The following is a 27,428-nucleotide window of genomic DNA, read 5'->3' as shown; positions in this document are numbered from 1 at the left end:
GTTTTGGGAGGAGATTCCTTAAGTTTAAATAATGTTTTATTTTAACCTAAGGAATTGCCTTCCAAATATTTGCACATGTTTCCCTGTATAATACCAACAAATCCACCTCTTTTTTTATATGACAATTAGTTGCCCCAAGAGGTAATCAGCACATTAATAATTAGAAGATAAGTAACACTTTAATTTGAAACATTTAACAGAAAGATAGTTGGTATGCAGTGGTCAATGTAAAGAGCTTAAGAACTCATAGTTAATGTGCTGCTGTGTTTGTCAACTTGTTGTCACTTTTGGGACTAGTCTTTTGGATTTTAAAGATGCCTGCAGTCTTCTTATTATTTCAGATGTGCTGTTGGCTACTCTAGCCACTGCATTCATATCAAATGAAAGATCATTTACCTAAGGAAATGCCATGCATAATTTAATTTAAAGGAGTTTTCATATTCTAAAAGTAATACTAACATGAAGATACTACAGGTATATTGGTAACAGTTTCAACTATACAAGGTGTTCTAAAACAGTTTGTGAAATAGTTTGTATAATTCCTAATTCACCCCAATTTTAAATAAAACTTGACGTAGACTGCAAGCAAAACTGTAGGTATATATTCCGAAATGTTTACATCTACAGGGTGTTGAAGATAAGGATGAACTACATAAAAATTTTGGAAACTATAAGAGGTTAAATCTGTCAGTTACATTAAAGTTGTACTATGAGGAAAATTTTACTTCAGCTCCTGTATAGATGAAACATTCAATAAACAAAATAAATTGTACTGAAAAGTTTGGAGTATTGTTAGCACTTACCCTTTGTTTGTAATCAGTAAATCTCATGTTCCTTTGATGTTTATGATATAATACTTTTACCTCAATCAGAAACCCAAAGACTAATAACACAACTAGGACTAAGTGGAGATTATTCAATTGACCAAGTCGTCGATGTAACATAAGCATTACAAATATTCATGTAAAGCATTTTATTAATGTTGTTAAGAGTTGAACTCCTTCATTAACTACTAGTGTCAACTAGTAAACAAAACTACCAACGCATTTCTACATGTCACTTCGTAATTTGATAGAATTTCTTTGAGTTGTAAATTGTATAAATACAAATAAACCTCCAACTTTATTAGTTTATATGGTATTTATTTAAATTTCTAATTACTATTACTTTCATAAATAAACATATTTGAATAAATAAATCGCAAATTTCAAACAATACAAACAAAAAATAACATAAATATGACAAGTGACACTGATGTGACGGTTCGCTGATAAGAAAAGGTAGAGTGAAAATGGTGATTGCATCGGATTGAGTGCATATGAAGTATTTTCTCTCACACCCGGTGCATTCGCAAAAGAGTTATGTGAACATCACACATCAACAGTTTTTGACGGACAAATCAAGGAATTAATTGTAAATAGCTGCTACTATATTCATTACTCGAAAGGAATAAAATTGTAGAAATATCAACAATTATCATTTGCGATTAATTTGGAACAGCGATTTACGTGACAGAGACGTCACAGCCAGGGAATTATGTTAGTCTTTTTTCTACTTCATTTAAGTAGTGGTTTTGTTTTTATTTACAATGAAGTAGGCATAAAATATGTCCCTAATTGAATCAAATATTTATTAAAATCAAGAATTGCCGTGAAAAGCATGTGCAAAGTGGAACAGATGGCCAGGAACAGAATAGCTGCACTCGGCACTCATTTCATTCAAATCATTCGCTTGATTTTATTCGAGTGATCTGCAGTTCTTGGACGCGATTGGTTCAAATTCCTGACTTAATTAGTTCAACAGTTGGCTGGTAGGTGGAGCGGAAAATTGAAAGGAAAAAGAAGTGGTCATCAGCTTTTTCCTAGTTATTTTTCAGCATTTTCCGATTTTTTTTAGTTAAATTTTTCATTTGTTTCCCACTTTCTGAGCGAAACACATTACGTGGAAGTTAGTGCGGTAATTGCAGTGAAGGCCGTTCTAGTAGTTGAACGATTTTTCACAGAAATCTTCGGCAGTTCACGGCTTGGTTATTCGATTCTCTCTTGCATAAAAAATGTGTTGTTTATATTTTGGAAACGCATTTAATACCTTTTACTTCTGATTTCTGAGGAACATTGAAGTGCCGTTACATTAAATCGAAGGTAAGATTCTGAACAAGGTTTTAACATGTTTTAGTAGATAGTAGAATATTACCAATGTGGAAATAAACATGAACCCCCTCAAAATGACACTGTTCCTATACCTACCTACCAAGGTAAGGGTAGGACAAGCAATTATCTATTATTCCAGCCTTTGTTCAGTGAATTACAATGTATACCCCTCCTTAAAAGCAATCAGGATTTAGTTGGGAGATAGTAAATTTTCATAAGGTGTTGTTCTATAGTTCAAGACTGGCTAGATTCCTAGATGACAACTAAAAGTGGCCTCGTGTGAGTTCTCAGCAAGGTCTCTGTTCCATATTATTTTATTTTCAATAAAATTATGTAGACAAGTAGAGCTGTCAGCAATAGAATTAATAGATATTCACTTAACAAGTGCAGAAAAGGATATTTTACTGCACAGTGATTATAGTTGACCAAATGACACAAAGCAGGGTTTGGCCAGTAATAAATAAACACTTTTATACCTGTTATAAAATGCTTTGTTTCTGCTACTTTGGATTGATAGGCTTTAACCAGACCCAAAACAATTATGGACATTGTAGACTTGAAATCCATTATTAAAGGCAATAGGGTCATTAGCTTAGATAAGGTTTTACAATGGTCTGTCTCATTTTTGCTTGTTCCTACAAGGTGGGATCTGAAAAATAAAGATATCATTGACATTATCAAATTAATGTTGGTAGTGGCTTTTTTCCTATTATTCTGACCCTATTGATTGCTCTTTTTATGGCTGCATGAAATTTTTGTAATTTTTGATGTCATCTGATCAATAAATCTGATCTTAACTTATAATTCCGGAATTTACTGATGATATAAATTGAAGCTGAATTTTTAGGATGTCTGTCAATCATTTTATAAAAAAATCAAAGGGCATGCCAGGTAATAGTTCATTGGATTGTGATATATAAATTTGTCCAAGTCAAATTTTAAGAATTGAGAGTGAATGCTAGATCTGTACTACCACAAAGTCCTTTGGTGAGATTATGACATGGGCATGAATGAGCACCCTGAGACTATGCAGAAATTCACAAATATTTTTGTGTTAAGATACGGGATGTTTAGCATGATGCTTTAGTCTGCTTTATAAATGCTTCATAAATTCTTTTGTGGTATCTATTGATTATTTCTCTTGTTTTGTCTTACATGGAACCTTGTTTGCTATCAGTATTTTATTATAAGTATCTCTGTCCCTTTGTTAGAATTATTTCCAAAAATCTATGACATAGTTGCAGACGTGTTTGTCAAATAATTGAGGAAGCAATGACAACTAAATCCAAAAGTACAAAGTTGATATGTACTTCTGCAAAAAATCAAAAACCCCCACTCTCGAACCCTGCAATTCCACACTATTTCTCTTAGGCCCCTTATGAATGTCGCAGAAATAACCAGGCAAATATCTCGTATCACGCTAATAAATTTTTCAATGGAAAACTGTCAAGCAAAAAAGAGGGTATCGTTGTCTCTTCGATCTATAAAGTGGTCTGGGCGCGAAAAACGCTCTCTTGAAAGTTGAAAGACGGTCAAAGGGGGACAAAACGTCTAAAACGATTAAAAAGGAAGCGAAGTGAAGACACAAAGTCGGGTACAAATGTTGCACCGGGGTCCCGTCAAAGCGCTTGATAATTTTTAAGTTTCGCTATGATCTAAGCGTTCGCTTTGACGCGGCCCGCGAGCGGCTTCTTTGATGTTCAGGGACCGGTGTCCGATGGTCGGAGCTCCGGGGGGGTCGCCGTCACCTGTTGTTGCCGAATGAAACAACAAAATTTATTTTCGGACGTAGGCGATGTGTGTGTGGATGTGAAAACCGATCGTGTGGGTTTCATCACGAAAGATAAAAGATTTCCTTGCTGATAACTAATGTCTTGCTCGAAATGTTGAGATAATTGGAATCTTACCAGTTTGACAAACGAGCACGAGTCAAAGTAGTTTTCGCTTTGATCGCAAAACTGCCCGTACCACTTCGGCATATGAGATCTCTGTGTTATAAGATGGCAGCCATGTCATACAACAATTTTTTAATTGCGGGCACTTTAATTGAAGTTAAACGTTGTCAATTTGGTTTTATGTAGGTCTGCTTGAAGTACTGACCCCTCCGCCCCATCCACCCGTCCACCCTTCTCCGCCGCACGAGCTGCCTCACAGCTCAGACCCACCAACTCCACCACCCTGTTCAGCACTCGCTCGTCGCCAGTTTAGATTTCATTATCTGTCAGTTATCTAAAGTAAGATCAATTGTCTTGTTTCTATTATCTTCTCGGTTCATTATTCATAATTTCTGCGTACCTGTACCATCATCACTGTCCGTGCGCCACTGGAAGCCAGCAGTTTTGTTCTCGATTAATTATCGAGGTGGAAACACCCAACGGCCAGACGCCATTAACCAGCCATTAAAGAATATTAAGCTTTAAGGAATGGCCGGACAAACTCGCCACTATTGCTACCACATTTTTCTTCCTGAAGATAATATTCAATAGTTGAACAGCATGTTTTTGTAACTGTTTTTAGCATTGTTCGCTCCTTAATTCCACTTGGAAATGCATTAATTTCCTTGAAACCGAGCAAGAAGCCACCGCAAAGAGATCAGAAAATTGTCTTGTTTGTCGGTACAAGAGTAAAACTTGTTTTAGACAGGTACAGATTTTTCCGCGCGTTTGGATCCTTTGATGTTCCAATCTATCTTGGCAGTTCAGGTCTTGCTAATCGTCCAACCACCGATTTATGTAGAGACTTTTTTTCCGGATTTAGACACCGGAGATCAAAGATCTCTCTCAATACTGCACAGTTTTTTCCCTAACGTGGTAAGAAATTTGAATTCGAGGGACTTGGGCTGAAGAATCCTGAATAACCTAAGGCCAAACGGCAACGCCGCTCTTTTTAACACTGCATCTGTCCCGGAAGAATTCTCCGAATTGGTCCTCTAGATAGCTTTCATGAGGACCGAAAACACGAAATTTTACTTCTTTTGACGATGCCGCAGACCCGAACTCATTAGATATAGCATACCCGAATGTCCAATAACCGGACGATCTTAATTTTTATAGCTTTATTTATTTTGTTCACATCAAAACTGCCCACATATCACACTAGTTTTGTGTATCTTTGAATTTTGAGGAAACAGTTTTATTGAACCGCATCAAGATTTTCATCGGTCGCCAGCATTGTCCATTGTGTTGATGTTCTGGTGCTTCATGTGTTAATTTGTTCCGTTTCAGATTTCCGGCTGGTTACCACTCCGACTCCATTACTTCGAAAGTGCTCGTGTTGCTGTCCCACTAAGAAAGTAAGTAGACCTAAAATATGCTTCGCTCCCCTTTGATATTCTTTCCAGAGCAAGTTCCAAAGGACTTACTTTCGTAATTTGCCAGAAACTCGCGGCTTTAACCTGTTACAGATGGCGTTTTTAGGTTGCTTTAAAATATTAAAGTCAAGCTTTAAATAGTTTATGGTTATCCTAATGAAAGGCGTCGCGCTTCGTAATCTCCATGTTTCACCCCTTTTAAGCACATTCAACTGCTTTTGACTGATTTATTGCCGATTTTCTTGTCATGTTTGTAGTGTTTTTTAATCCCATTATATGCACTTAGGGGCTAATTATACAGATTTGCACCTCCATGCATGGAGATTAAAAATTCCTGCGCGAGGGTAAATTTGCGTGGACCTAGAAATTGTTCCGTGCATGTTAGATTTTATCGTGGACTGGCGTGTTTTTGCTCTGCCCTAAAGAGTTTTAAAACAAGCGCTACCCTTAACTCCTATTTTTGTTATCAGACACCACACGACCTAATTTTACCATTCAAAGTTGCAAAGAGTAGAAATGGGCGACTAATCTGTTTGTACCTAGAGAATTAATGCGCCAGCCTTGAGCGGAAAATTAAAAACGATTCAATGGAAAATGTTACTACACAAGCCGCAGGCGAGGAAGAAACTGCTGCGAGCATTTCGTAACGAAAGCTTAAAACGCACTAGTACGGCCACAAAAGGGGGTAAAAGTCGGCATTTCTCAGAAACATATCGGAGTTCTTTTTTCAAAAAAAAAAAAAAAAGTGTGAAGGTGCCACGACGATTGTTCTAGCGTGGTGTTACCGAAAGGTTTGGAAATCCCAATTCCGCTCATGTTTACCACAGCATCAGGCACTACCATACTGATTTCGTCTCACCGTTCAACTCTATACATCATTAATGAGACGGGGCTGTAAGTCTTCGACAGGGGAAAATTCCACGATTGTGTAACCCTTCGGGGGTTTAGGAATTCACGAACAAAAACTACGGTCCTTCCCTGACTGATCCAAAGTTCCTGGACGGTTTGCGAGTTTCTCCATCAATTTTTTTATTTTGCGTTTTTTTTGTCGCCGACGTTTATGGGACATTTTACGCTCTTGCAGATTTTCCGAGAATTCTGCAGCTTCAGTTGGAAGTTGACAGTTTTTGAGAGCTCCCGAAGAGCTTCTTCATGTTCGCCTAAATCTGTGTATTGTATTAGAGGCATTTTAGAAACGATTATTTCGAAACCTAGGCTTTCTCGCGTTGTCGATGAAAGCAAGGAGCCTGTAGATCACTGTAGATTTTCAGCATCAGATCGGTCGTGCCGCTGTATGGAATAGAATATCCTTGAGCGAAATGGTCACCCTAGAATTGAATTAAATATCTCATAAATTCCAGGAACTGTAGAAACCCGACAATGGACACTTGTCAAACACCCTGTGTATTGTTAGCGAGATTTTCTGCTCTGGTGTTCAAACGAGTTATTTTTTCTGTGCATGAATGTGCCCCAGAATTGCCCAAGCAATATTTGTGATGGTGTAAGCGATGTAGAAAATTGAAGCAATTACCACCCAGGGTTTTTCCAATTCTTCTACGACTGACAGTTGTTAGCCATCCGTATCGAAATTGCACGCTCCGAGCTACTTCGTTATTTCTGTAAAATTAAATGTCAAAAACGTATCTTAATTTGATGAGACGGGGTGAGCGATGCCACGGGGCTACGACGTCAAGGCCTAAGTCGTTACACCCCTGAAATTTAACCAAAATTATCTAAACGTAAAATTACCTACGGTCTGGAAAATCGTAATCTCGAGGGTACCGCATTGGCTCTCGGTCAGTCGTTTCTGGTGGTTCTTTACGACCATTCCGAGGGTACCGAACGATAAAGCAGGTATACAATAAAATACTGAATTCCTCGTATTTTCGGTATTTCGGCGTTTCAGCGAAAGGCAGCTGATGGGCGCGGCCCGAAAATTGGTGGTATGTAAATGGCATGAGAAGCAGTTTGTCAGTTGTGACTTTATACCAGTCATAATGTAATTATTTCTCCAATTGTTGGTATTGACGAGCAGGTAAATTAGAAGGAAAGCCGAAAGTAAGCAAGTCCCATAAAGGGAACGTGTAACGTCCGAAAAGATTACTGGATTACGGTGACAAAGGTGCCGAAAACTAGACGGTCATTCAAAATTAAAATTCTCATTTGAATTGTTCCTTAGCGGCATCAGACATAATCGGGCAGGGGAAGAGGGTGTTGACACATTGAATGGAGCACCTCACCATAGCGAAAGAGGAGAGTTCCGTACTGGTCCTTCGGAAAGGAATATCGAATGAAAGCAATGAGGAACCTGAAAAATTTCCCAGTTGCGCTTGCACAGTAGCCATGTTGATACATCGCCGGACGACGTGGCTGCCGCGCAAGCGCATTTCAATAACTTTGTGTTCCTGCTTTTTGCACGTTTTCGCGCGTGCGAGTTCCGTTTTAGGCCTTCCTGAAGATCGGTGGATCAAAGTTTCTCAACATACCAAATTGATTGAAAGGTGGCTACATGACGATTCACGTATTACATCAGGAGAGATGATTAGCATCGTGCAAAATTTATCTCGGAAAACATATTTTTGTCCTCAAAGTTACTTTGAGGGAGAACACTTTAAACTTGAAATGACCTCGAAACGTATGTAATTATAATTCCGTGTGTAATATCGCGGTAATACTTATATTCAAAAACCAAATCCCTCCGTGACGGAATAAACATAAAAATGGTTTATCGCCGGCAAGTCAGTCGCTTTTACATAAATCCACGACGTAAAAAACGCATTTACCTAAAAGCGGTACTTATCGATTACAGGAAACAAAATCATGGAACGGCGGTTCCTTTGATGTATTAAATAGCCGCGCCGTCGCTTGTGTATTCTAAATGTTAACACACGAACAAGCTATTAATGCGAACTATCAAAATGCACGATTAATGGCTGTTTTTATTTGCTCAACGATCAATTTAACAAATATTTGATGGAAATATTAATTCGATATCCGTAGTGACAATATGGACGGTTGATGTGTTTTTGTAGTACTTTGGTTTCAATTCGGTGGTTGAAGCACGTATTGTAAAATGGCACTTTATACGCCTCGGTTTTAAAGTACATCATTATGAGTCGCGCTGAGGGGTCTCGGACGTGAGGGCCAAAAGTGGCCACCACGCAGCCGTGGTGTATAGAGGGTGCCAGTTTTACGAGCCCCGCCACTGGGATCTGGGCTATCTGAAATACTACGGAGTCGGTTAATTTGAGGCGAAATTGCGCACTTTAAAGCTTAATGAGAACGCTTTTTCAAGTCTTCAGTGTTGCTTACTCTAAACGAGCTTGAAAACTGAAATTTCGTTTTAGTCTATAAATCGCAGAACTGAGTTTGGAAGCCCACAATGCCACCGAGACCGAGGGATAGGCTGAAAAGTACACCCTTTCAAAACTAGCTAATTTGCCTAAATGGGCTGGAATCCGGCTCCAGCTGAGTACGACCAAAAGCGTCTATGGCGCCTGCACTGGCTGCTTGTCTGACTCTATGAAATGGCTTTACTAAAAAAAATAAAGGAAGATGTTGACAGTAATTTGGACCCCCTTAGTTTTGGGTCGTTAATTTTTAAACCTACCGTTACACCCCATGACCGATAAGGGTGGCGCAAGTGCTTCAAGCAGATTTTTGCTTTGAATATTGTAGGTCGAGCTGCGCCACATTTTCTGACAATTGGTACTAAGAAGTAACAGATTTTTTTCTCAGATTAGTAAAATTAGTGTCTGACATATCCAAGAATTAGTTGTCACGTTTGGTACGTTTTTTTTTATGTGATGTCTCATTTGTCAAAATTGTCAATTGTCAGTTCTGCGCTGAAAAGTCGCCGTTTATCGGTGCCCGTATGTGACGTAATTCCGGTCTTATACTTTCAATGAGATAGATGTCAGTGGTATCGAATTGGAACAACGTACTGGGCGTCCCATTTAAATGAGGAAACTTGCCGTGATTCAGCGTGACTTCGATACCCCGTGTTTAGTAAAACACTGGAGAGCGGCTAAAAGATTTCTTTACGGTAGTCGCATCTGTAGCGATTTCCTCGGTAAGGGGATGCACACGTTTCCACAGGGCGCCTACTTCACACGTGGCGTATGGCGACAAAACAAAAAAAAAAACAAGATTTTATTCCGCCTTTTTTCATGTGTTTATACTTGGCTGCAAGGACAGTTTTTTTAGTGTAGAACGTACGAGCGAGCCATTCATTAAGGGCATTGTTGTCATCTGCCGTCAGTGTCTATGAGCTGCTTACTTAATCTGGCGGCATTTCTTTGATTATTTTCGTTTTGAAGGCAGATGTGGCAAGTCGGCAATGTTGCCCCCTGTTACATATATCGTCGGTAAGAACAATAGTAGAAATCCTGCCAGCTTAACTATGTTCTATACACTTGTCTATATCACCCATCAGATAAGTCAACCACGGTTGATCGATGGCATTTCCATATAAGTACGAATCGAGAAATGCGGCATATTGAAATTTTAAATATTTCATAACCCACTCCGGCCATCTCCCCAACGTGTTCCCGGTATTTGAACCAATCTTTTAATGTCACCTAAATGCTGCTGACCGTTATATATTATTAGATTCTTGAGCATTCACCGTAACTTCCGTATGAAATATGCTTTTAGTTCAATATATCAGTCTCAAGTTAGTGAGTACATATTTATCTGCCATATATGCTTCAACCTTACATAATTCAAGCGGATTCTTGGCAATTTACTCTGATGATTTATAATCTCATTATCGGATTCATTGAGTATAGCTGCGTAGTGCATGTTAAAGTGTGCTCATCTTTGTAGTCGTTTGACGGTAATTAAAAGTAATGGTGGAGTTGTTTTCGGCAAATTACCGTCAGCCTTAAAAGCGCGTTTTGACTTCTCTATTATTGGACGAGCCGGTTCATGGGCATTTGATTGTTCTGCTGGGCATCAACAGTCCATACGTGGAAACCGAATCGGCGCGTTCATTTTGAAAATTCACAAACCTAACAGCCACCGTTCATTGTTGAGACGGCAGTGCAGCAAGTGTGCACTGATACCTGGAACCAGGCCAATCGTACATTTAATTCATCACCTGACCCCCACAAACGAACCAGTAAAAATTATGATAACAAAATAATAAAACAAAGCTCAAATTCTAAGATTCGCGATTTATAAAATCCAAACCGATCGAACGAATACAAACGGCGATTCGGTTTAGTACGTACGCCTCTGTGATGCTGGAATTATAGAGCCGAAGTGCGGGGGGTACGGCAAAGCAGGCGGCGTTCTTTTGAGGCCCAGAAAGCTTAGTGGTACCGCGGTTGCTGACCCTCGGCGCGGTCTTCTGGTCGTACTCTGAAGGGTACCCAGTGGACTTGATAACAACTCTCTGTTCTTTTAACGGTCGTACTGCCGGAATTAAAGATCAGTTTGGCGAACTTACTTGGCCCGATCGTACCTCAAATGTAGTTCCGGACCGTACCTACCTGTTGTGTAGTGAATATCCGTCAGTCGGACTGTTGTGCTTGTGCGTGTCCCGTGGATAAATACTTACGTGAAAATTCTACCATTGAGAAGCTTTGTCGGTGATTTATGTTGTGGTACTTGTGGCTGAGGGTGATGTAAAATGGGATTTATCAAGTATTTTGACTGGATGTTTGTCAGCTGTCTCCCGAACTCTTGTAAGTTTGATAAATTGAACGTATTATTGAGTCCTCAAGATTAGATTTCGTTCGGGTTAGTTAAGAAACAGTTAATGCGGATTTAATAGTTTGCCCTCGGACATAAGTGATGACAAAAAGCATACTTTATCAGGTGCTGGTTTTTATGTCAAGAAGATTTAAAAATTCAGAGGTTTTTCTCCCCTCGCCAGGTTCAGCTGCAGTTGAGGTTGTTTGCCCTGTTAGGTTCGTGGGGATCTATTACATTTAATTGGGGCACCATTTTCCTGGACGTAAGTTGCAAAACCTGTTCAATTTTCTTTTCACCTGATGCGACAGGTATATTCTAGTAAATCGTGGTTTATGTCGGAAGGAGCAAAGAGCAGACGACGTTCAAAAATCATAGGCCACTCTCAGTACCGCATTGAAAACACTGTTTTAGCATGTTCCGAGTCGGAACCTGAGCATTGCGATAATTTTACGAAAATGCTTCCTAACGAGATTAATTTATAGTTTTTTTTTTTATAACATGCTGGGTGCCTTCGTGTGATATTAAATATCTTAGCTTCCAGACCAAAGCCACATCCTTCCATCGCATGAGAATAATTGAAACTAATCAACGCACTGGATATCAAATTATCGAGGCCAAGTGTTGATTGGAAATTAAATATGCGACTTGCAATTCTAATATCCTCACGCAAAGGTCCCCGTTTTACGAGCCCCACCCCGGATCTCGGTTATCTTAAGAAAAATGCATTTTCAAAACCGCAGTGTTGTTACCATTTTTCTAAACACCCTAGAAAAACTGAACACTCAGTTTTTTGTTCTTTTTTTTTTGCTTATAAATCGAAAGGGGCTCATCGTTATAAGAACTTGAACATTCTTGAATTTCAGTTCTCAAAAAAAAAACCTTTCGGGGCGCCTTTTACAGTATTGTCACTTTTATCGCACCAGATTTTTTAAACTGAAAGTGCAACTTTTGCTTTCCTTGTGCCCTCACATTCCATCCCTGCACATTTGGGTACCCTAAACTTCACTGAAATGGCCCAAGAAACTCCTCAGGTGTTTGCATTTCGGAGAACGTCCTTCTGTCTTTCGGTAATTCCTGCTGCTCGTCCCAGCTTCTTCCCCCAAACGCTTCGACTTCTGCTCTGTCCCTACTTTCTTATAATATATCAATGGGTGTCAAGAACAAATTAGGGTCGTCTACTGTCTTATGCCTAAGGACTTTGAGATGAATGGTTTTGGCCACCTTATGTTGATGGATGGTCATATAGACGCCTACATGAATATGTTGTTCCGAATATGATGGGGTATCACTTGATGGTGAGCTAAATGTGCTAGTTGAAGATTTCAACCCTTAGCAGGAGCCTGCCGGAAGTTGGGGTTAACACATGGGATGCGCTGGCAGTGTCGCTATTGTCACATATTCGGGGGAGGTGTTTATGGGCCCAACCTGTTTTTGTTGATATTGAAAGGAAATATACACGATGAAGATCTCTGAAGTTGCCTCGGTTGGGTCCAACCGAATATCCAAGAAGTTTAAAACTGCTGCTACGTTTTACGCCTCATTTGCTTGGGAGTGAGCTTCCCTAAATTTTGACATGTCCAACGGATATTTTGACACATGTGTTAATCAAATTCGACAAGCTCTCATTTCGTACATGCTAAAAGTCGCTTGCCAAGGGCTCAACTTAGCGTGATTATTGATTTTTTTTTGCTAAAGTCTCTGCCTTTGCAGGTAAAAAATAACTAAGTTGTTGAATAGACCAAATGTTGATGCCGAGATTAAATAAAACAGTCCACGTGTCCAGATTCTGCGCCAAAAATCGTCGACCATCAATGGGTTTTTCGTAGGTGGCACGAAAGCCGACCTTTAGGAATGCCCCAATTCTTCCCCCCGCTTCTCTCGTAGTGCGACCGTGCATTCCCATATGAAGAAACTGCAAAATACATTAATATTGGAAGATTTCCTCATATCCATTTAAGTAAGACTCAGCTGTCATTCCCCACCCTCCCGCCGGTGATAAATGTGGTTTTGCTGTCTCACCCCTGCGCGGCGAATCTGATTTATTCAACACCAGAGGAGGACTGTTCAGTTTGGATTTTTCTAATGCAGTTTTCTTGTCTTCGGCTTTCCCTCTGCTAATCGTAAATTCGACGAGACGTCTTCCAGGTGTCGACCGGAAAATGAATTCCGGGGGTGTTTTTAATAGTTTATAGCCATCCGCAGTGTCAGGGGTGTAAGTGTCGTTTAGCTCACTTAGGTAGTTCTCTAATGCACGTTACGATTAAATGTTTTAATTGTTCGAAATTTATTTTCGGCCTCTCCGTTGCGAATGCGATTTTCCACAACTCGAATGTAAATATGAAGGTTCTCTTATATCCACTGAGACATCAAAGTCCTCCGCTTAAAACGCGTATCTAAATGAAAATTATTGCTCATTATTCCAGTCGGGCTTGCTGCAGTCTTGAGCTAGAAAAATATTACAGGGTATTGGATGGCCTGAGGCTCCGAACGGCGGCAATCTTTTTTAAGAAGAAGACGGTCGGTCGGTGCAGTCAGTCACTCATCTTGACTTAATCCATTGGCGTCCTAGTAAAAAGAGATAACCTTGCTCGCCGCAGTTTCTTATGCTCACCTTTAACTAAGCAAATGATAATCAACTACTGACTACTTTGGTTTTAATAGCTCCCGCTTTTAGACTCATTTTACAACGATGGTAGTTATGCTAATTATTGTTATACAACCGTAGATTAAGTAAATTCATTAGTTATCCTCATGAAAGCATTAATTTTTTTTTTCCCGTTAAGTTTCACTGCGGTCCTCTCCGTTTTCCTTTGGGGTCCAAAATATCACCAGTAATTTAGCGACCGACCGGCTTTTGCGCACAATGGAAAGTTTTTAGGGGGCTTTAATGGTAGAAATTTCAATTTTATGACCGAGATTGTATCCGGATTTTATTGCTTATGATGTACGTATGAGAATATAGGAACGTCTATTTCCTTTCAGATACTTGCAATACCAATTCGAAGAAATCAGCTAGCCATCCGTGTCTTCCCATTTGCTTACTGAAAGTGCCTACAAATGCTGTGACGGCTGAATTTTACGCTATTGTGTTAGCAAAGTAAGCATGTACCTTAACTTAGCGTATCAGAGGGAGTTTCACTTCGATTTCACCCAATGGGTGTTTAAAAATTTTCCCTTGGGTTCAGATCTGGCGAAACCAGGGTCTAAACTGATCTACTAACTTGTTGGCAATTCTGACTGCAAAATGTTATATCTCGTAGGTCTTGGTAAAAACCCTCATAAACCGAAATTTGAAAAAATTATTTGTTCCAAAGGCCTACTCTCATTAGGGCAATTTTTGAAACTGCAGCCTGGACGCAGCGTCCGTTGGTCAGCAATATAGGAACGTTTCGCTTTACCGACCGAGAGATATTTTAACTATTGCAGTTTTCAATTTGTTCCAGGCTTACTGACCTTACTGCATGTAAACCTACATGTATATTGGCAAAAAGCGAAAAATTTGTTGTTTCCTAATTCAGTGAAAACTGTCACAACTCTCCTAGTTCTCAAGTCTGCATGGCAGAACAAGACACTGCATCACTCTTTGCTCTTCATAAACATGTACTTCCAACATTTTTCCTACATTTCCACATGCTTTCTAATCTATTTTTTGTAAACATTATATTAACAATAATTTGGTAATAATAGATGTAAGCTTGATGTCTTTTACAGACCTCCACCAAAGCTTCAACACTTCTCTTATCATCAGTTACATGACGAAGTTACATTGAATTATGCCTGCAAGACTTATACTAAATTGCTCTATTTTGTCTTTTTGTGTGTATATGAAGAGGTCAAATTTTTTTAAATTTTTGATTATTTTTTTAATTAATAAATTAATAATAAATGTTTCGGTATCCAAATTAAACTCAGCATTACTGAATCTTGATTATCAATCAAGTTTAGTAAGTTTTGTCCAAGTTTCTGATGACCTTGGAATTATTCTTATGCATTGCAAGATGACAAATAGGACCATGCTAATTGGTCTGTCCCATATAGAGAGGTGAAATGGGTACAACTTCAAATAATCAAAGTGAGAACAAGCATTAACAACAAAAATAATTGGTAAAATGACAGTTTTTACTTGAATTTCAAGGAAATTCCAACTTTTTACTGATTTCTTTAAAGTTTTTTAGGAAAATTTCTAAATATTTTATACCCTCATCTTACTACCCTTAATATAATAATTAAAAAGAGCACTCTGTGAGGGCTTTCAAATGTAAAAAGCCAAATTTTCCCCCTCCTCATGTTTCAAGCTTCGATCGAAGACTCTTGTCAGACTGCATTTCGGTTACTCCCTGTTCGAGTGTCAGTAATAGGGTATCTTGTACACACAAGAACTGACAGCTTTTCATAATCTTTATTAACAGTGGGCTTTATTAAAAAAACTATTGTGTTTGAGCCATCTTAGTACATTGCTTCAAGCCAGGTACAGTTCTCGATAACATGGGGTATGTATCATAAGTTGTGGGCATGGCGTCTCCATTGTGTAAGAGCTAACTTACTATATCAATTACAATACCATAATTCAGTTATGATATGAAGCATGCAGTTTTTTCAATGTATTGTTCAAATCATGTAGGATTTGCCTGAGGGATCATATTTCATTGTTTGTCTGAATATTAGTGGGCCATTGATGCTGTTATTTCATATTTTCTGCTTCAGCTGAGTTATAATGCCCATAATGCTTTGTGTCTTGGGTAATATTATATACCAGGGGCCCTACCTGGCCCTTATAATTCATATTTTTAATATCATCTAATAATTTCTAAAATATAGTAGAGTGCTTTGTGGCTTTGTTCCTGGCAAATCAATATAGACAGTTTTCAGCTTTACGCAGGGCTCAGAATATGTTGACTTTATATTGATCGAGAGATCCCTAAGGGGTAGCAACCATTTTGAGATTTAGAGCTGCCATTTTACATGTTTTGCACCCTTCCATCTTAGCAATCAATAGGTTTTCTTATTAAAAACAGAAAGGGCCTTTTGAATGCTCAATTTCCAGGCTCAAAATTTGAATTTTTGGATGGTGGGGTATGAAATCCTGAAAGTTTGAATCATAAATCACATGTCTAACATCTGGACAAGTGAGCCAAAAGCTGTAATATTCAAATTACTGAATTTTCTTATTTATTAACTTATGTCATAGATTATTCAGTTAATTGTAGATATGTAGATTCCAGACACTGCCATTTTGTCTGAAGCTTCCAATTAACCTAGAAGGAAAAAATGAAAAAACAGCAAACAAATATCAATACTTATGTCATACACATAATTTTGCCATAAGTTATTATTTACTAAAATAAGGCACCTGTTTGTTTAAATAGCATAAGCATAAGGTGGGATGTTTTGGGGTTTAGCATCTGGTATATGATACACTTTATAGTTGATATGCTATGTAATTATTTATAATCTGATCTAGCCCAAATCAGGCTTCTGAAACTATTCTATAAATTACCCATTATCATAGCTATAAATATTATGTATCCTTAATATCATTTACTCTCTGTTCTTAGGATCCACTATGATGCTTCCAGACTTGCCTAACCTTAGGAATAGTCACATCCGCCATATCTCGCTCGTATATCGTAAAACCCCCGAAAGCCTGTCAAGTAGGCTGAATTCAAGATGAGTAGCAAGGATCAGCAACAGTTTCTCCATGAGGGTGCTTTCCATCAAAACTCCCCGCGACCTCCAGTTTCTGGCGAAGAGAAGAGTCACTTTCTGTCCGACTGGGGACCGGAAACCATCAAGCAACGGTATATGGAGGACGCCAAGTTGTTTACCAAGCCGAGCTCTCCTATTCCGAAAAGGAATTTCAGCCTTTCTTCTAGTAAGTACTTTGTGAAAACAGACAAATTTAATTTTTTTATATTGCTAAAATGCAGAAAAGCAGCTCTTAAGGTATCTTGAAATCATTGAATCCGAATATATTTCTAGATTTAATTTTAAAATCTGAAAAACTACATTAAATTTACTTGGCTGACTCTCAGAGCATTAGGGGAATACATTTATAGCCATAACAATATTCTGTCTCCATATACCACACTAATCTTGTTACGTTTCTTATTAGAATTTAAAGTATGTTGCACATGTGACTGTTTCATAAAATATTAATTTACAGGACCATCCACCTCCCTGGATGTAGCATCATCCTCTTCATCCAGACCTTCATCTCGACCCGCTGACCTTGCAGTCGGCAGTAGGTCTCCGCCGTCTTGTTTGCGATGGGCTCACTCCCTCCACACTTTGCTGCAGGACGGAGATGGAGTCAAACTGTTTAGACAGGTACTTTCAATTTATTCGCAAAAGTTCATCAGACCTTATGAATGTAATTATATTTCAGTACTTGGAATCAGAAGGGAAACAGCACTCTGACGCCCTGGATTTTTGGTTTGCCTGCGAGGGTCTACGCAACCAGCGAGGTGTCGATAAGATTATGCAATTGGTTAAGTTAATTTATAAGTAAGTAATTCTCTGAATTACTTGGGCGGGCCAACCTTACTAGTTTCACCATTTTACCAGTATTTCTTATGGTCTAATTCTGTTAAAAATTTTACCAGACCCTATTTAATATAATTTGATTGATGATTCAGTAGCGCGTTTGAGGTATTAATTAGGCTTATCCTCTACTAGGCATTAAATCAATTAAATTGCTACGATAAATGCAATCTACATTAAACATTACAGTACATCATAAAAGCTTGTTTGCCAATAATTTGTGTGCGGTTTATTTATATTAGTTGTTAAACTGAGTTGAACGGGAAGATTTTCAATATTTACTCTGAAGTTTTACCAGTCTGACTCACATGTGGCGTCCAGTTAACGAAGTTCGTTTCGGCTATGAAATTAGTGACTTTTGTCGTTATACATAAAATATTCTTATCACTTTCGGTATCAATTCAAAGGTTATGCTCCTATAAGAGTAAATGGTTTGATCCAGTAAATATTTGATCGCGGACGCGAGTGATGAATTAAAGTTCAAAGCTAATCCGTTGTGTTATCATAGAAGTTATGATAATACATTGTGGCTTGAATAATTGGCGAAATTATTGTCAATTGTGCTGGCGCGGTCGCTTCTGAGGAGGCTCCTTGATTGCCTATAAAGAGTCTCAAAATAGGTCCGCTAGCACGTGCATGTATGCGTTCTTCTTGTAAATCAAAATTATTTCATCAAATCACGTTAATACCTCTGTGTGACGAATCCAGTAATATTTTTAATCTGGTAATATTCAGACATTTTGAATGTGAGATAAAGTAGAAACTTCAACCGAAATCGTAGAGAAACTGATTAAAAATTAAGCCACGGATTGCATAAATAAACAAGAGAAGGATGGTTTGCAACTTTATGGTGTTGGAAATTATCGTTTACTCGTTTGTATTCTCCTTTGATCCTGCTTTCCGTCTTGTTTTGGTTGGGGAAAAGCTTGTGTAATACCTCAAACACACGATTCCGGCTCGGAAACGTTTAAACACTTAAGACAAAACTATCGAAACAGCTATCTTTTCCCTCTGCAAAAACATATTTGAAGTCAACAAAACCTCCAGTCTTTGATTAATAAGGCATTAACATTTTTTATTTATGTAAAATAAACCACATTGATTTAAGATGACTGATGAAAACAATAATTTTCAGGAAGTACATTATAAAATCCGCACTACCAGTACCTGAGGAGGTACGAAAAGAAATAGGAAAAATTGTAAAGTCTTCCCAGTGCCTTGATCCTCCAGTCACGCTCTTCGATAAAGTACAAGCCCAAATCGAACACTTAGTTGTGACTACTACTTACCCCAATTTTCTCAAAAGCGAAATGTACCTGCAATACGTAGAGGTAATTCTGTTTTTACTATGTCAAACGTTTTTCTCTAGCAGTTAGAACGGTTTCAGAATATGCAAAGCTCGAGCAGTAGCGGCAGTAGCAGTGACTTTAGTAACGATCTTTCGAATATGGCCAGTGCCCTTGACCCTCTACCTACCGTGCATGAAGACATGGAGTTGGTTGTTAAACCCCCAGTGCATATGGGACATCCCTCTGGTAGGTTGAATAGCGTTCAAAAAAAATTATTACTTAATATATAATTAATATTGATTTTTTTGTTATCAGGGAGTATGAGTACAGGATACCACACCCCTAACGTTGCACCACCTCCCATGCGCTTAACCAAAGATCTTCTATTAATATCGCAAAAAAGGCGCTCGGGTGATCGTTCCAAGTCCGAAACATTTGCAAGGTAAGTCTAAAGTTCAGGCTCGCTAATTTAGGCTTTGAGGCTGACCTTTCAGCTTGATGCTTTTAAACATCGCTCATAATTTGCCCTCTTGAGGGAAATGTTTTAGTCATGTTTAAGCAGCATGTCGGTTTTGAGAGAATTATTAAGTTATATATATATTTTTTTTTTTTCGTGCATGTCACATTTCATCACAGATAAGTCTGTAATCCAAAACTGATTTTAATGGATTTTTCTTAAGTTACACCCCAGAGCCGCATTAGTATTATTTTTTCCTTTTTTTGCTTGCAAAATAGTATGTTTGTTTATCGCGGTGGCACTGGCGCACATGCCGCGTACAATTCATACAACCCCGTTTCGAGGCAAGATAGCGAACTGCATAGTCTTAGTAGCCACTCGGACGTGAGGACGGAGTCGGACAACTTGTCTTTGACTGACAGTTCCATGTAAGTCTTTTGTTTTATTTAAATTTTTATTAAATTAATAGTTATATGTGTAGTTCATATGTATAATTTTGTTTTGGATCGACTGGATGCATGGTTTGAAAACTTGCAGCAAGTAAACTTGAATTAGTTTTAATTTTGAAATAAAACAAAACTGCTCTCTCTCTCCCAATCATCTTCAAATAGGTAGGTACGATTAGCATGACATAGAATGTTCCTTCCTCCCATGCACATATGGTAGCATCATGGCATGCCTCAATAAGTGGAACATTTTTTATCTAATACATTGATTTAAAAAAAACACATTTCCTACTAGACCCTGTACTATGGTTAGGACGTCAATGTATATACCTTATTTCTTAAATCACACTCGTAATAGCATACACACAAGTCTATAACACAATGAGGCCTTGGACAAACTTTCTCTTATCGTCAATTTAGGATTGATTGCAATAATTATCGTCTAACAGAAATTCTTCCTTCTATTCTATTATGAATTGCACTAACTTTGTAGCCTTGACTTGTCACTTCATCGACGTCACGCAATGATACCAAAAACCGTACTAATGCAAACATTCTAATGCGATTATAGTGACGGCCGATCTATGGGTATACGCACGTCCCGAAGGCAGGCTACCCTCAATCGCGAAGTCCACATGAATCAAATAGTGATTCCGCGAACTCAGTGGGTAGACAAGTCGCAGTGTCAACCTATGGATACGCATAAATTCGCTTCGATGTTGATTGAGAAGCTAGAGATTGTTAAAAAAGACCGAGATACTCAGGAGCTCTTGGAGAAGAAACTCACAAAGGTAAGCACGAACACTTATTACGAGAGGATTATGAGGAATGAAGAGGAAATACATAAAAACGATAGTTTCATAATGTTTATTCTTGTATTCTTTACATTAATAATCATCCTCCGCAGGGAGAATCCCTGCCAATGAATGACGCCAACATCCGCGACAAACTTCTTTTAGACGACGAAAACGATCAATCGATTTTAGACGACCATGTCTCGTTAGTGTTCCCTGATTTACCAGCCGGTATAACCTCACCTGGAATAATGTCTTCTCAGAAATATAGGTAATATTCTTAACTTTTTAAAACCTCTGTGGCCGAGTCTTTCACAAATTCGAATATTTAGGCAACCCCGAAGAAAAAAGGACGGTTCGATATTCAGCAACGACTCAGGAAACGTGCACGACTTCACAGAAGGTTCCGAACACAAACTTGGAATGGTCAAGTCGAAAAGCATGCCAGACTATCCGGACGATAGATTCGTGCGCGGGAGTGTTGGAAGGAGGTGGGTAATATTTACAAGTAGACGCCGTTCAAACGCCGTCATTCAGTCAGGGCTCGACATTTTTAACGGAACGAAACCTTAAGAGTTTCATCGAATAATTTACAAGAAAATATATCTAACCGTAGGTCGGCATCCAAGAAAACGTTAACCGACTTGACGGACAGCGGGGTGTCTGTGGTGTCAGATGCACCGCCTGCGATGGTCAAAGACGGTCGAGTTTTGGCGTGGCTGATGTCAGGACATAATGATGTCTCAGTTAAGCGCAACAGCAGTTACCGGACTAGCAGCGCCACATCACCTATTTCTAACAGACATAAAAAAGGTATTTAAGTCGACGAAACGAATGTTGATAAAGCTAAACTTTCATTATTTCTTTGTATAGCATTGGGATCCAGGTCTAGTTCAGTAGAAAGGAATAGCGTGACTAATTCTAATTTGGGCCCTGCTCAGCCCTTCGGTGACGTCTGTAAAGCACCGTTATCCGTCCCCAACACGTTGGAAGAAGCCAGGCGAAGACTCGAAGATGATTTTAGGACGCGAACGAAAGCGAGGTAAATATTGTGTTTTGACGTCTTTTAATAAAATTCTCGACTGCATCAGAAGTGCTAGTTTAATTGACTCCTTTTATTACGCACTAGCGGAAGTAATCTGAAAGTATTGATTGAAATGATACAAATGAAATCTTTAATCCGTAGGTCGTCCTCAAATCGCCACTATCCAGACGTTATCGCCCAGAGCAGTCAGTCAACTTTGAGAAAGTCCCAGCGTACTGCGCGACCTTCATTGCCCGCAGCCACCCAACAAACCGATGAAGTAACGACAGTAGTATTCACGTTCTGTGACGAGGAGTTTCCCTATAGGACCAAAATTCCCGGAACTCAAAATACGTTAAAGCAATTTAAGGAAGTATTGCCTAAAAGGGGAAACTACAGGTAAGGATTTAATATTCCTCATATTATGTTCTTGGGGGATTTATATGTGTTCTTTCATCTCTCAGGTTCTTCTTCAAAACGGTCTGCGAAGAACTTGGCGATCAAGTGATTCATGAGGAGGTGAGCAACGATGGTGATATAGTTCCTTTATGGGAAGGTAAAATAATGGCTCAAGTTAAGCCTGTCGACTGATATTTTAGTTAAGTTTAAGTTTGCGAGTGAACACCGTTTACGTGGATATGCCAAACAGTAGTGCGGTTTGTCAAGTTTTGTTTTGAAATTTTATGGATTTAATTTATTTTCTAATAATATAAAGAAGTATAGTGTTCGCGCGTGTCTTTTCGGAATGGCTCAAGATCTGAGTCGGTTCAGGATGTGACCGCGTATAAAGCGAATACATAATTATTTCATTCAGAGGAGAAATAGGCAATCATTTTTATAGACAATTTTTTTACTTAGTCGTTCGGTAGATCTAAATGCTTGAGGTTACTTATTAGTTAATTATTCCTTATTGTTGATGTTGTTTAATATGACCGAATGTGTAAACTTAACAGGAAATATAACAGGAACAATGTTACTTCGGTCTCATTAATATGGTGTCAACTACACACTGCCGCTCAATTAAACGTGTACGTATAGACCTACTATTCTACCTGCAATACCCGTTATATATAAAAAAAATTTGATTTGAAAACCTCATTGACTTGCCCCACCCACATTTTTTTTGTTCCTAATTTGACAGTATAGATCTGATTCGCTATTAAACACTTCTACTGAAATCAGAAGCACGCAATAATTTAGCCGTTAATTAGGTGCGTTAATAAGTGCCTTTGTAAAATTTATAGCTATTTTACGCATAAAAGTTAATGTAGTTATTCCGTTATGGCAGCTAATTGCGTTCGCCGAGTTCAGAATCAAATTCTGAACTCGATTTTAATTTTGTAGAACCACGGATGATACCTCATTTGTGTGCATTACACTAGAATGCACTTGAATTCTTGAGCGCACGCATCTTGGAAGTAGGTTTTGAAAATTGAATTACTGACATCGTCATAAAATTTGCTCTTTGTTTTATTATTTTGTATAATTTTGTAAAGTATACTTAATTATTTATTCAATCGTTTTTAACTTTTTTGAAATAATTTATTGTACATATATTTTTTAGAGTTGTATAAACAATTTAATATTAATTATTTTTATATGAACTAAGTATAAAAGGTAATGCAGTATTTACGCAAATTAAATTTGGAAAGATTGGAAGGTGCCATAACTGAAAATCGAGTCGATATGGTATGCTAGGCAGATTTCGCTGCGTTTTTCCTTAGAAATTACTTCATTGGCATGTTTTGGACAAACATAAATTGCAATTCAATAACCAATTTGGTTGTCGGAGAAGTCTGTAATATATTAAATCTTGTACGCTCTTTTGTCGCCAGTTGAAATAAAAGTTAGTATTTTGTAATTTCAATTATTTCGATGCCTTTGTCCGTTCTGCCTTTTGTCGTAACACAACGGCGAGAAGGTATGAAGATCGCAAAAAATAATTAATCTGCCGAACCGAAAGTCATTGAATTTGTATTTACAAGCCTATTGAGCTCTCGAGCAATTATCGAAAATAGAATAAATGAAATATGAACAATTTATTTTTTACTTGATCTCCTTAAAGTAGCTGGTCTGACCTCCAGCAACACAGGTCTCTCTTTTGTACTAGGCATAAAGGAATGCGACCTCCTTACTTTGTCTCCTATTAGATACAAATTAGGAAAATATATATTCACAAAGAAAATAATTACCTTCTCTTAATACTGGGGCGTATTGGTACAATTTGGCTTCTAGAAAGTCTTTCATCCCTTCTGACGATATTATTTTCTGTCTGGCTTGTTTCAGTTCCTCATCCAGCGCCTGTCGCTCTTTTTCTAATTGCGTCAGTTTGTTCTCGGCACCTGAAATATTTCATTAATCCTGCGCATCTAACGCAAAAATTAAAACTTGACTTCTTAATTGCTCTTCCTTCATTCGTTGCTTCTCTTCATACTCCATTCTTTTAATCCGCTCTTCATCCAGCAATAATTGCTGCTCCTTCTGCAGCCTCTCCAACTCCTCTCTCTTATCCCACTCCTCGGCGAGAACCCGCGCCTGGAGGGCCCTAACAATTTCTTCATCTCTGAAATAATTTTAGTTTAAACTCTTATCTCGAGTACGACAACAGCAAACCTCTTGGCTTGTGTTTCCTCTTCCAACAACTTCTCCAACTTAACTTTGACCTCGGCTAGCTCTCCCAGTTTCTTGGAGTCCGCTTTGACTAAAGCTTCAAGTTCCTTTGCTTGGCCTTCGGCCGCTTGTCTTGCAGTGCGTTCTTGTTGCAGTTGGGTCCTAAAAGACCAATTTTTGATCTAGCTTTGACGGAAGGTGTTACCTCCAAGCAAAACAAAAGAAGAAGTATCCTCTAATATTTCGGCCCTTGCGCATTTTCTAATGACCGACCCCCCTTTACTCCATGCTTACTTGGCTTGAATCATCTCCTGTATAAGTCCTTGTCTTTGAAGGAGCCTCTTTGCTGCTTGCAGCCGCTGGTATGTTTGTTGCCCTCCTGAATGGTCTGCGGCCAATTGAAGGGCGGAAATCCACTGTAGTCTAGTCATGTGGTCAGGAGCACCTATAGCATCAAAGTAAAATAAAAATTCTAAAATATCCGTGAGTACTTCTAGGAGATGCGTTCGTTTACCCAGCTCAAAATTCCTTTCTGGAAAATGAAGTATGATCCTATACCCGGTGGTTGGTTCCACTCTACTTCCCGGCTCTATAGTTAAAGTGCCACATTTGTCCTTCTCAGATCTGGTTTTAAAGTAGGTCAGCTCCGACGGTCTGAGAACGAACCAAAACTCTCTCATTGCAGGAAATATATATCCTTTTTTTGTCAAATATCTGAGAAACAAACAAAAATATACAATCAAATTTTATCAATTTTATAAGTGTTTTACCCCTTTTTAATGACATCTTCAACTATTTTTTGGTAAACGTCCGTCACAGCTTCGGCTATTGCCTTAACATCTTTGACCCCAGTCACGCACCTCGATTCTAACAATGCTAGAAATGGAGTCAATCTTACGCTACCCATGGAGATGCTAAGGTTGGTGAAGTCTTCCTCATCGAAGATGCATCCCAAGGAATTGGCGATCGTTTGGGCGATATTGCAAACCTATAAAGCTACTTAGGATTTATTTGTTAAACAGAAGATACCGAAGACCTCAGAAGGATGCAAGAGCACTTGATAACTATGGTCAACTTTACTATCCGGCACTAATTCGGCCAAAACGCAGAATATTCTGTACAACTGGTAGATCGCATCATCAGAGAAGACTTTATGATCACGTTGCATGTACCGTTTTCTGCAAACCAGCCAACAGACCTGGGATAAGGTTGTAATAGTTAAAGGATGAGCAAGGAAGTTGTGGAATTCTTTACTTCCGCTATGCGACTTTCATACTCCCTCAGTTCCGCTAGGGGAAGTTTCGTAGGGAAGGAGGAAAATACTTCATTTTGAAGGTAAAATTTGTACTGGTCGAAATTAAGGGTTGTGGTGCTTCTGAAGTGTTCCAGTCCTCTTTCCACTCCGTAGAGGTCGAGGAGAGTGCCGATATTTGCTGTGAGAACCTAAAATGGTACGCCTGGAGTCAGGTAATTTGTTCGTATGTGTGAAAAGCAGGCGCATAATTGCTAAAATTCGCATATTAATAATTTCCTAAGAGATTTGAAGAGCGTTAATCATCAATCCTAAAAATACGACCCCGACCAATCCTGATTTAATCCACATAACATTTAACTTCAAAATAATATAAAATTTTCTTTATCTAAGGCGATTCGTTATGTGGCTTCTCTAGAATAATTCATTACTTGGATGGACCTTGTAAACATTCCTCATAAAAATATACAAATTTATTTGTTTCGCAGAAAGCAGTGCATTTATGATATTTGATGAATTCTCACATGCATATGCTCTCCTTTTATAAATACGATTTCCGTTTAATGGCGCAATAACATTATAGATATCGCCTATATAAAAATTATTTCTCAGGCTTTAACCTTGACATACACTCAGTATTTTCATGCGAACGCCTTTAAGGAGAACCTGTTAGAGATTTTACTTTTACAACATGCCTTTCGAGCTATATTTGGTGAATACTTGAAAACAACATTTGCGCTACTGCGGCATCTTTTGATTTCGTCACTGGCGAACTTGGAACCACCAAAAAGAATATGTTTACATGGGCAACTATTAACTGCTTGTCGCTAATATGAACATAAATTTACCTCATTTTGCTGCATGGCAACATACAGCCAATAGGTGCATCAAAGGCCAGCGCGTATACCCAGAAACTTCATCCAATTTTACGAAAAATCGATCAGGTATCCAACACCCAAGTAATCACTCTAAATGAGTTCATAGTCGGTGGAACTATCTAACAGCCATATTTGAGGCTAACGGGGGCAAATTTGGATACTTTTCCGAATAATACAGGGTGGACAAAAACAAAAGCCTGTTATTTTTAAATCTTTTCCAATACTTCCAGCATGTCTTATGAAGCATGCCCTATATCTAGCTTCAGCTGTGGTCGAGGAAATAGCGCCCAAACGTTTACATTATTTGCTAATACTTGTTAAAAAATTCACCCTGTATATTATATAACAAACACTGGATTTTGTTCCCACTGTTTTTAAACATTTTGAATACATTAAGATATGTGCACCGAAAAATTGGTTTCACATTGCCAAAAAATCATCTTTTATGATCTACAACATATGTGTGTGCCTGAATTACTGCATTATACTCCTTAATGCAACAAATAAACAAATCAATCAGCAATTGGCCAATTAATGTTTACATACAAATAACTTACCTTTAATTTGGATTTATTAACAAACCCACTTTTATCCTGCTGCAAAGCTTTGAACGCTAAACAAACACTATTCGACACATTTTCTAATAACACAGACATTTCCTAAGCTTTTGATGAGACACAGGACACGCACGTTACATTGCTTAGCAAGTTTTTGAAATAAGCGCGATAAAACGAATTAAGCAGGACGGTTGAATCATCAATTATCTGACCGAGTATGAGAACGCTAATGGTAAATTGTGTGAGTGTATTATGCTTTAAGTGGGTGGGGAGAACATTGAAAAAGAGACTAATGATCTTTAACAGCTGTAATTTCTGTTTACGAAGCTTATCACCCATATATGACCAGGCCAGGCATCGAAGCCAATGCTGTTTCTTATGCTTTTAGCGGTAGGCATAATTACCACGCCATTTTTGTCGA

General features: G+C 38.4%; 2 protein-coding genes and 2 long non-coding RNA genes across 9 annotated transcripts; 1 reads left to right on the top strand and 3 right to left on the bottom strand.

Annotated features, from left to right (window-relative positions):
- The first annotated feature begins 1,806 nt into the window (after window positions 1-1,806).
- Axn (protein axin) lies at window positions 1,807-23,571 on the top strand. 6 transcript variants are annotated; one of them, XM_066283515.1, is made up of 17 exons: window positions 1,807-2,141; window positions 5,375-5,442; window positions 14,143-14,257; window positions 16,716-17,032; window positions 17,324-17,487; window positions 17,546-17,664; window positions 18,836-19,031; window positions 19,088-19,235; window positions 19,305-19,431; window positions 19,725-19,874; window positions 20,464-20,683; window positions 20,800-20,957; window positions 21,019-21,177; window positions 21,303-21,499; window positions 21,560-21,728; window positions 21,873-22,109; window positions 22,175-23,571. In XM_066283515.1, the coding sequence occupies exons 4-17, from the start codon at window positions 16,828-16,830 to the stop codon at window positions 22,299-22,301; spliced, it is 2,376 nt and encodes a 791-aa protein (XP_066139612.1). In that variant the 5' UTR covers window positions 1,807-2,141; window positions 5,375-5,442; window positions 14,143-14,257; window positions 16,716-16,827; the 3' UTR covers window positions 22,302-23,571. The 6 variants fall into 6 exon arrangements, with proteins under 6 accessions (XP_066139612.1, XP_066139615.1, XP_066139618.1 ...); XM_066283518.1 differs by lacking the exon at window positions 14,143-14,257; XM_066283521.1 differs by lacking the exon at window positions 19,725-19,874.
- On the bottom strand, window positions 4,793-7,774 carry LOC136339929 (uncharacterized). The gene is made up of 3 exons (XR_010732225.1): window positions 7,210-7,774; window positions 6,992-7,077; window positions 4,793-6,788 (listed from the first exon to the last, which is right to left on the bottom strand). It is a non-coding gene; the product is annotated as an uncharacterized lncRNA (long non-coding RNA).
- On the bottom strand, window positions 8,382-9,542 carry LOC136339927 (uncharacterized). The gene is made up of 2 exons (XR_010732223.1): window positions 9,071-9,542; window positions 8,382-8,996 (listed from the first exon to the last, which is right to left on the bottom strand). It is a non-coding gene; the product is annotated as an uncharacterized lncRNA (long non-coding RNA).
- Window positions 20,745-27,253, bottom strand: LOC136339919 (switch-associated protein 70-like). Its single transcript, XM_066283534.1, has 10 exons — window positions 27,008-27,253; window positions 25,575-25,763; window positions 25,357-25,518; window positions 25,091-25,308; window positions 24,835-25,034; window positions 24,615-24,765; window positions 24,324-24,482; window positions 24,104-24,273; window positions 23,903-24,052; window positions 20,745-23,853 (listed from the first exon to the last, which is right to left on the bottom strand). The coding sequence occupies exons 1-10, from the start codon at window positions 27,104-27,106 to the stop codon at window positions 23,750-23,752; spliced, it is 1,602 nt and encodes a 533-aa protein (XP_066139631.1). The 5' UTR covers window positions 27,107-27,253; the 3' UTR covers window positions 20,745-23,749.
- Window positions 27,254-27,428: the final 175 nt, after the last annotated feature.

The sequence above is a fragment of the Euwallacea fornicatus genome, chromosome 7 (genome assembly GCF_040115645.1).
Source record: "Euwallacea fornicatus isolate EFF26 chromosome 7, ASM4011564v1, whole genome shotgun sequence".
Taxonomy (NCBI): domain Eukaryota; kingdom Metazoa; phylum Arthropoda; class Insecta; order Coleoptera; family Curculionidae; genus Euwallacea; species Euwallacea fornicatus.
Note: the sequence above shows the minus strand (reverse complement) of the source record. Positions and strands in the feature narration are given on the sequence as shown.

What these genes read in the sequence shown, in the direction of transcription:
- Axn (XM_066283518.1), top strand. Translation starts at nt 16,828, where the DNA reads ATGAGTAGCAAGGATCAGCAACAGTTTCTCCATGAGGGTGCTTTCCAT. An exon ending in GAATTTCAGCCTTTCTTCTA is followed by an intron (nt 17,033 to 17,323) that starts GTAAGTACTTTG and finishes ATTAATTTACAG; the next exon opens with GACCATCCACCTCCCTGGAT. An exon ending in TTCTAACAGACATAAAAAAG is followed by an intron (nt 21,500 to 21,559) that starts GTATTTAAGTCG and finishes TTCTTTGTATAG; the next exon opens with CATTGGGATCCAGGTCTAGT.
- LOC136339919 (XM_066283534.1), bottom strand. Translation starts at nt 27,106, where the DNA reads ATGTCTGTGTTATTAGAAAATGTGTCGAATAGTGTTTGTTTAGCGTTC. An exon ending in GAGGAAACACAAGCCAAGAG is followed by an intron (nt 24,274 to 24,323) that starts GTTTGCTGTTGT and finishes AAATTATTTCAG; the next exon opens with AGATGAAGAAATTGTTAGGG. An exon ending in GAAGGAAGAGCAATTAAGAA is followed by an intron (nt 24,053 to 24,103) that starts GTCAAGTTTTAA and finishes GAAATATTTCAG; the next exon opens with GTGCCGAGAACAAACTGACG.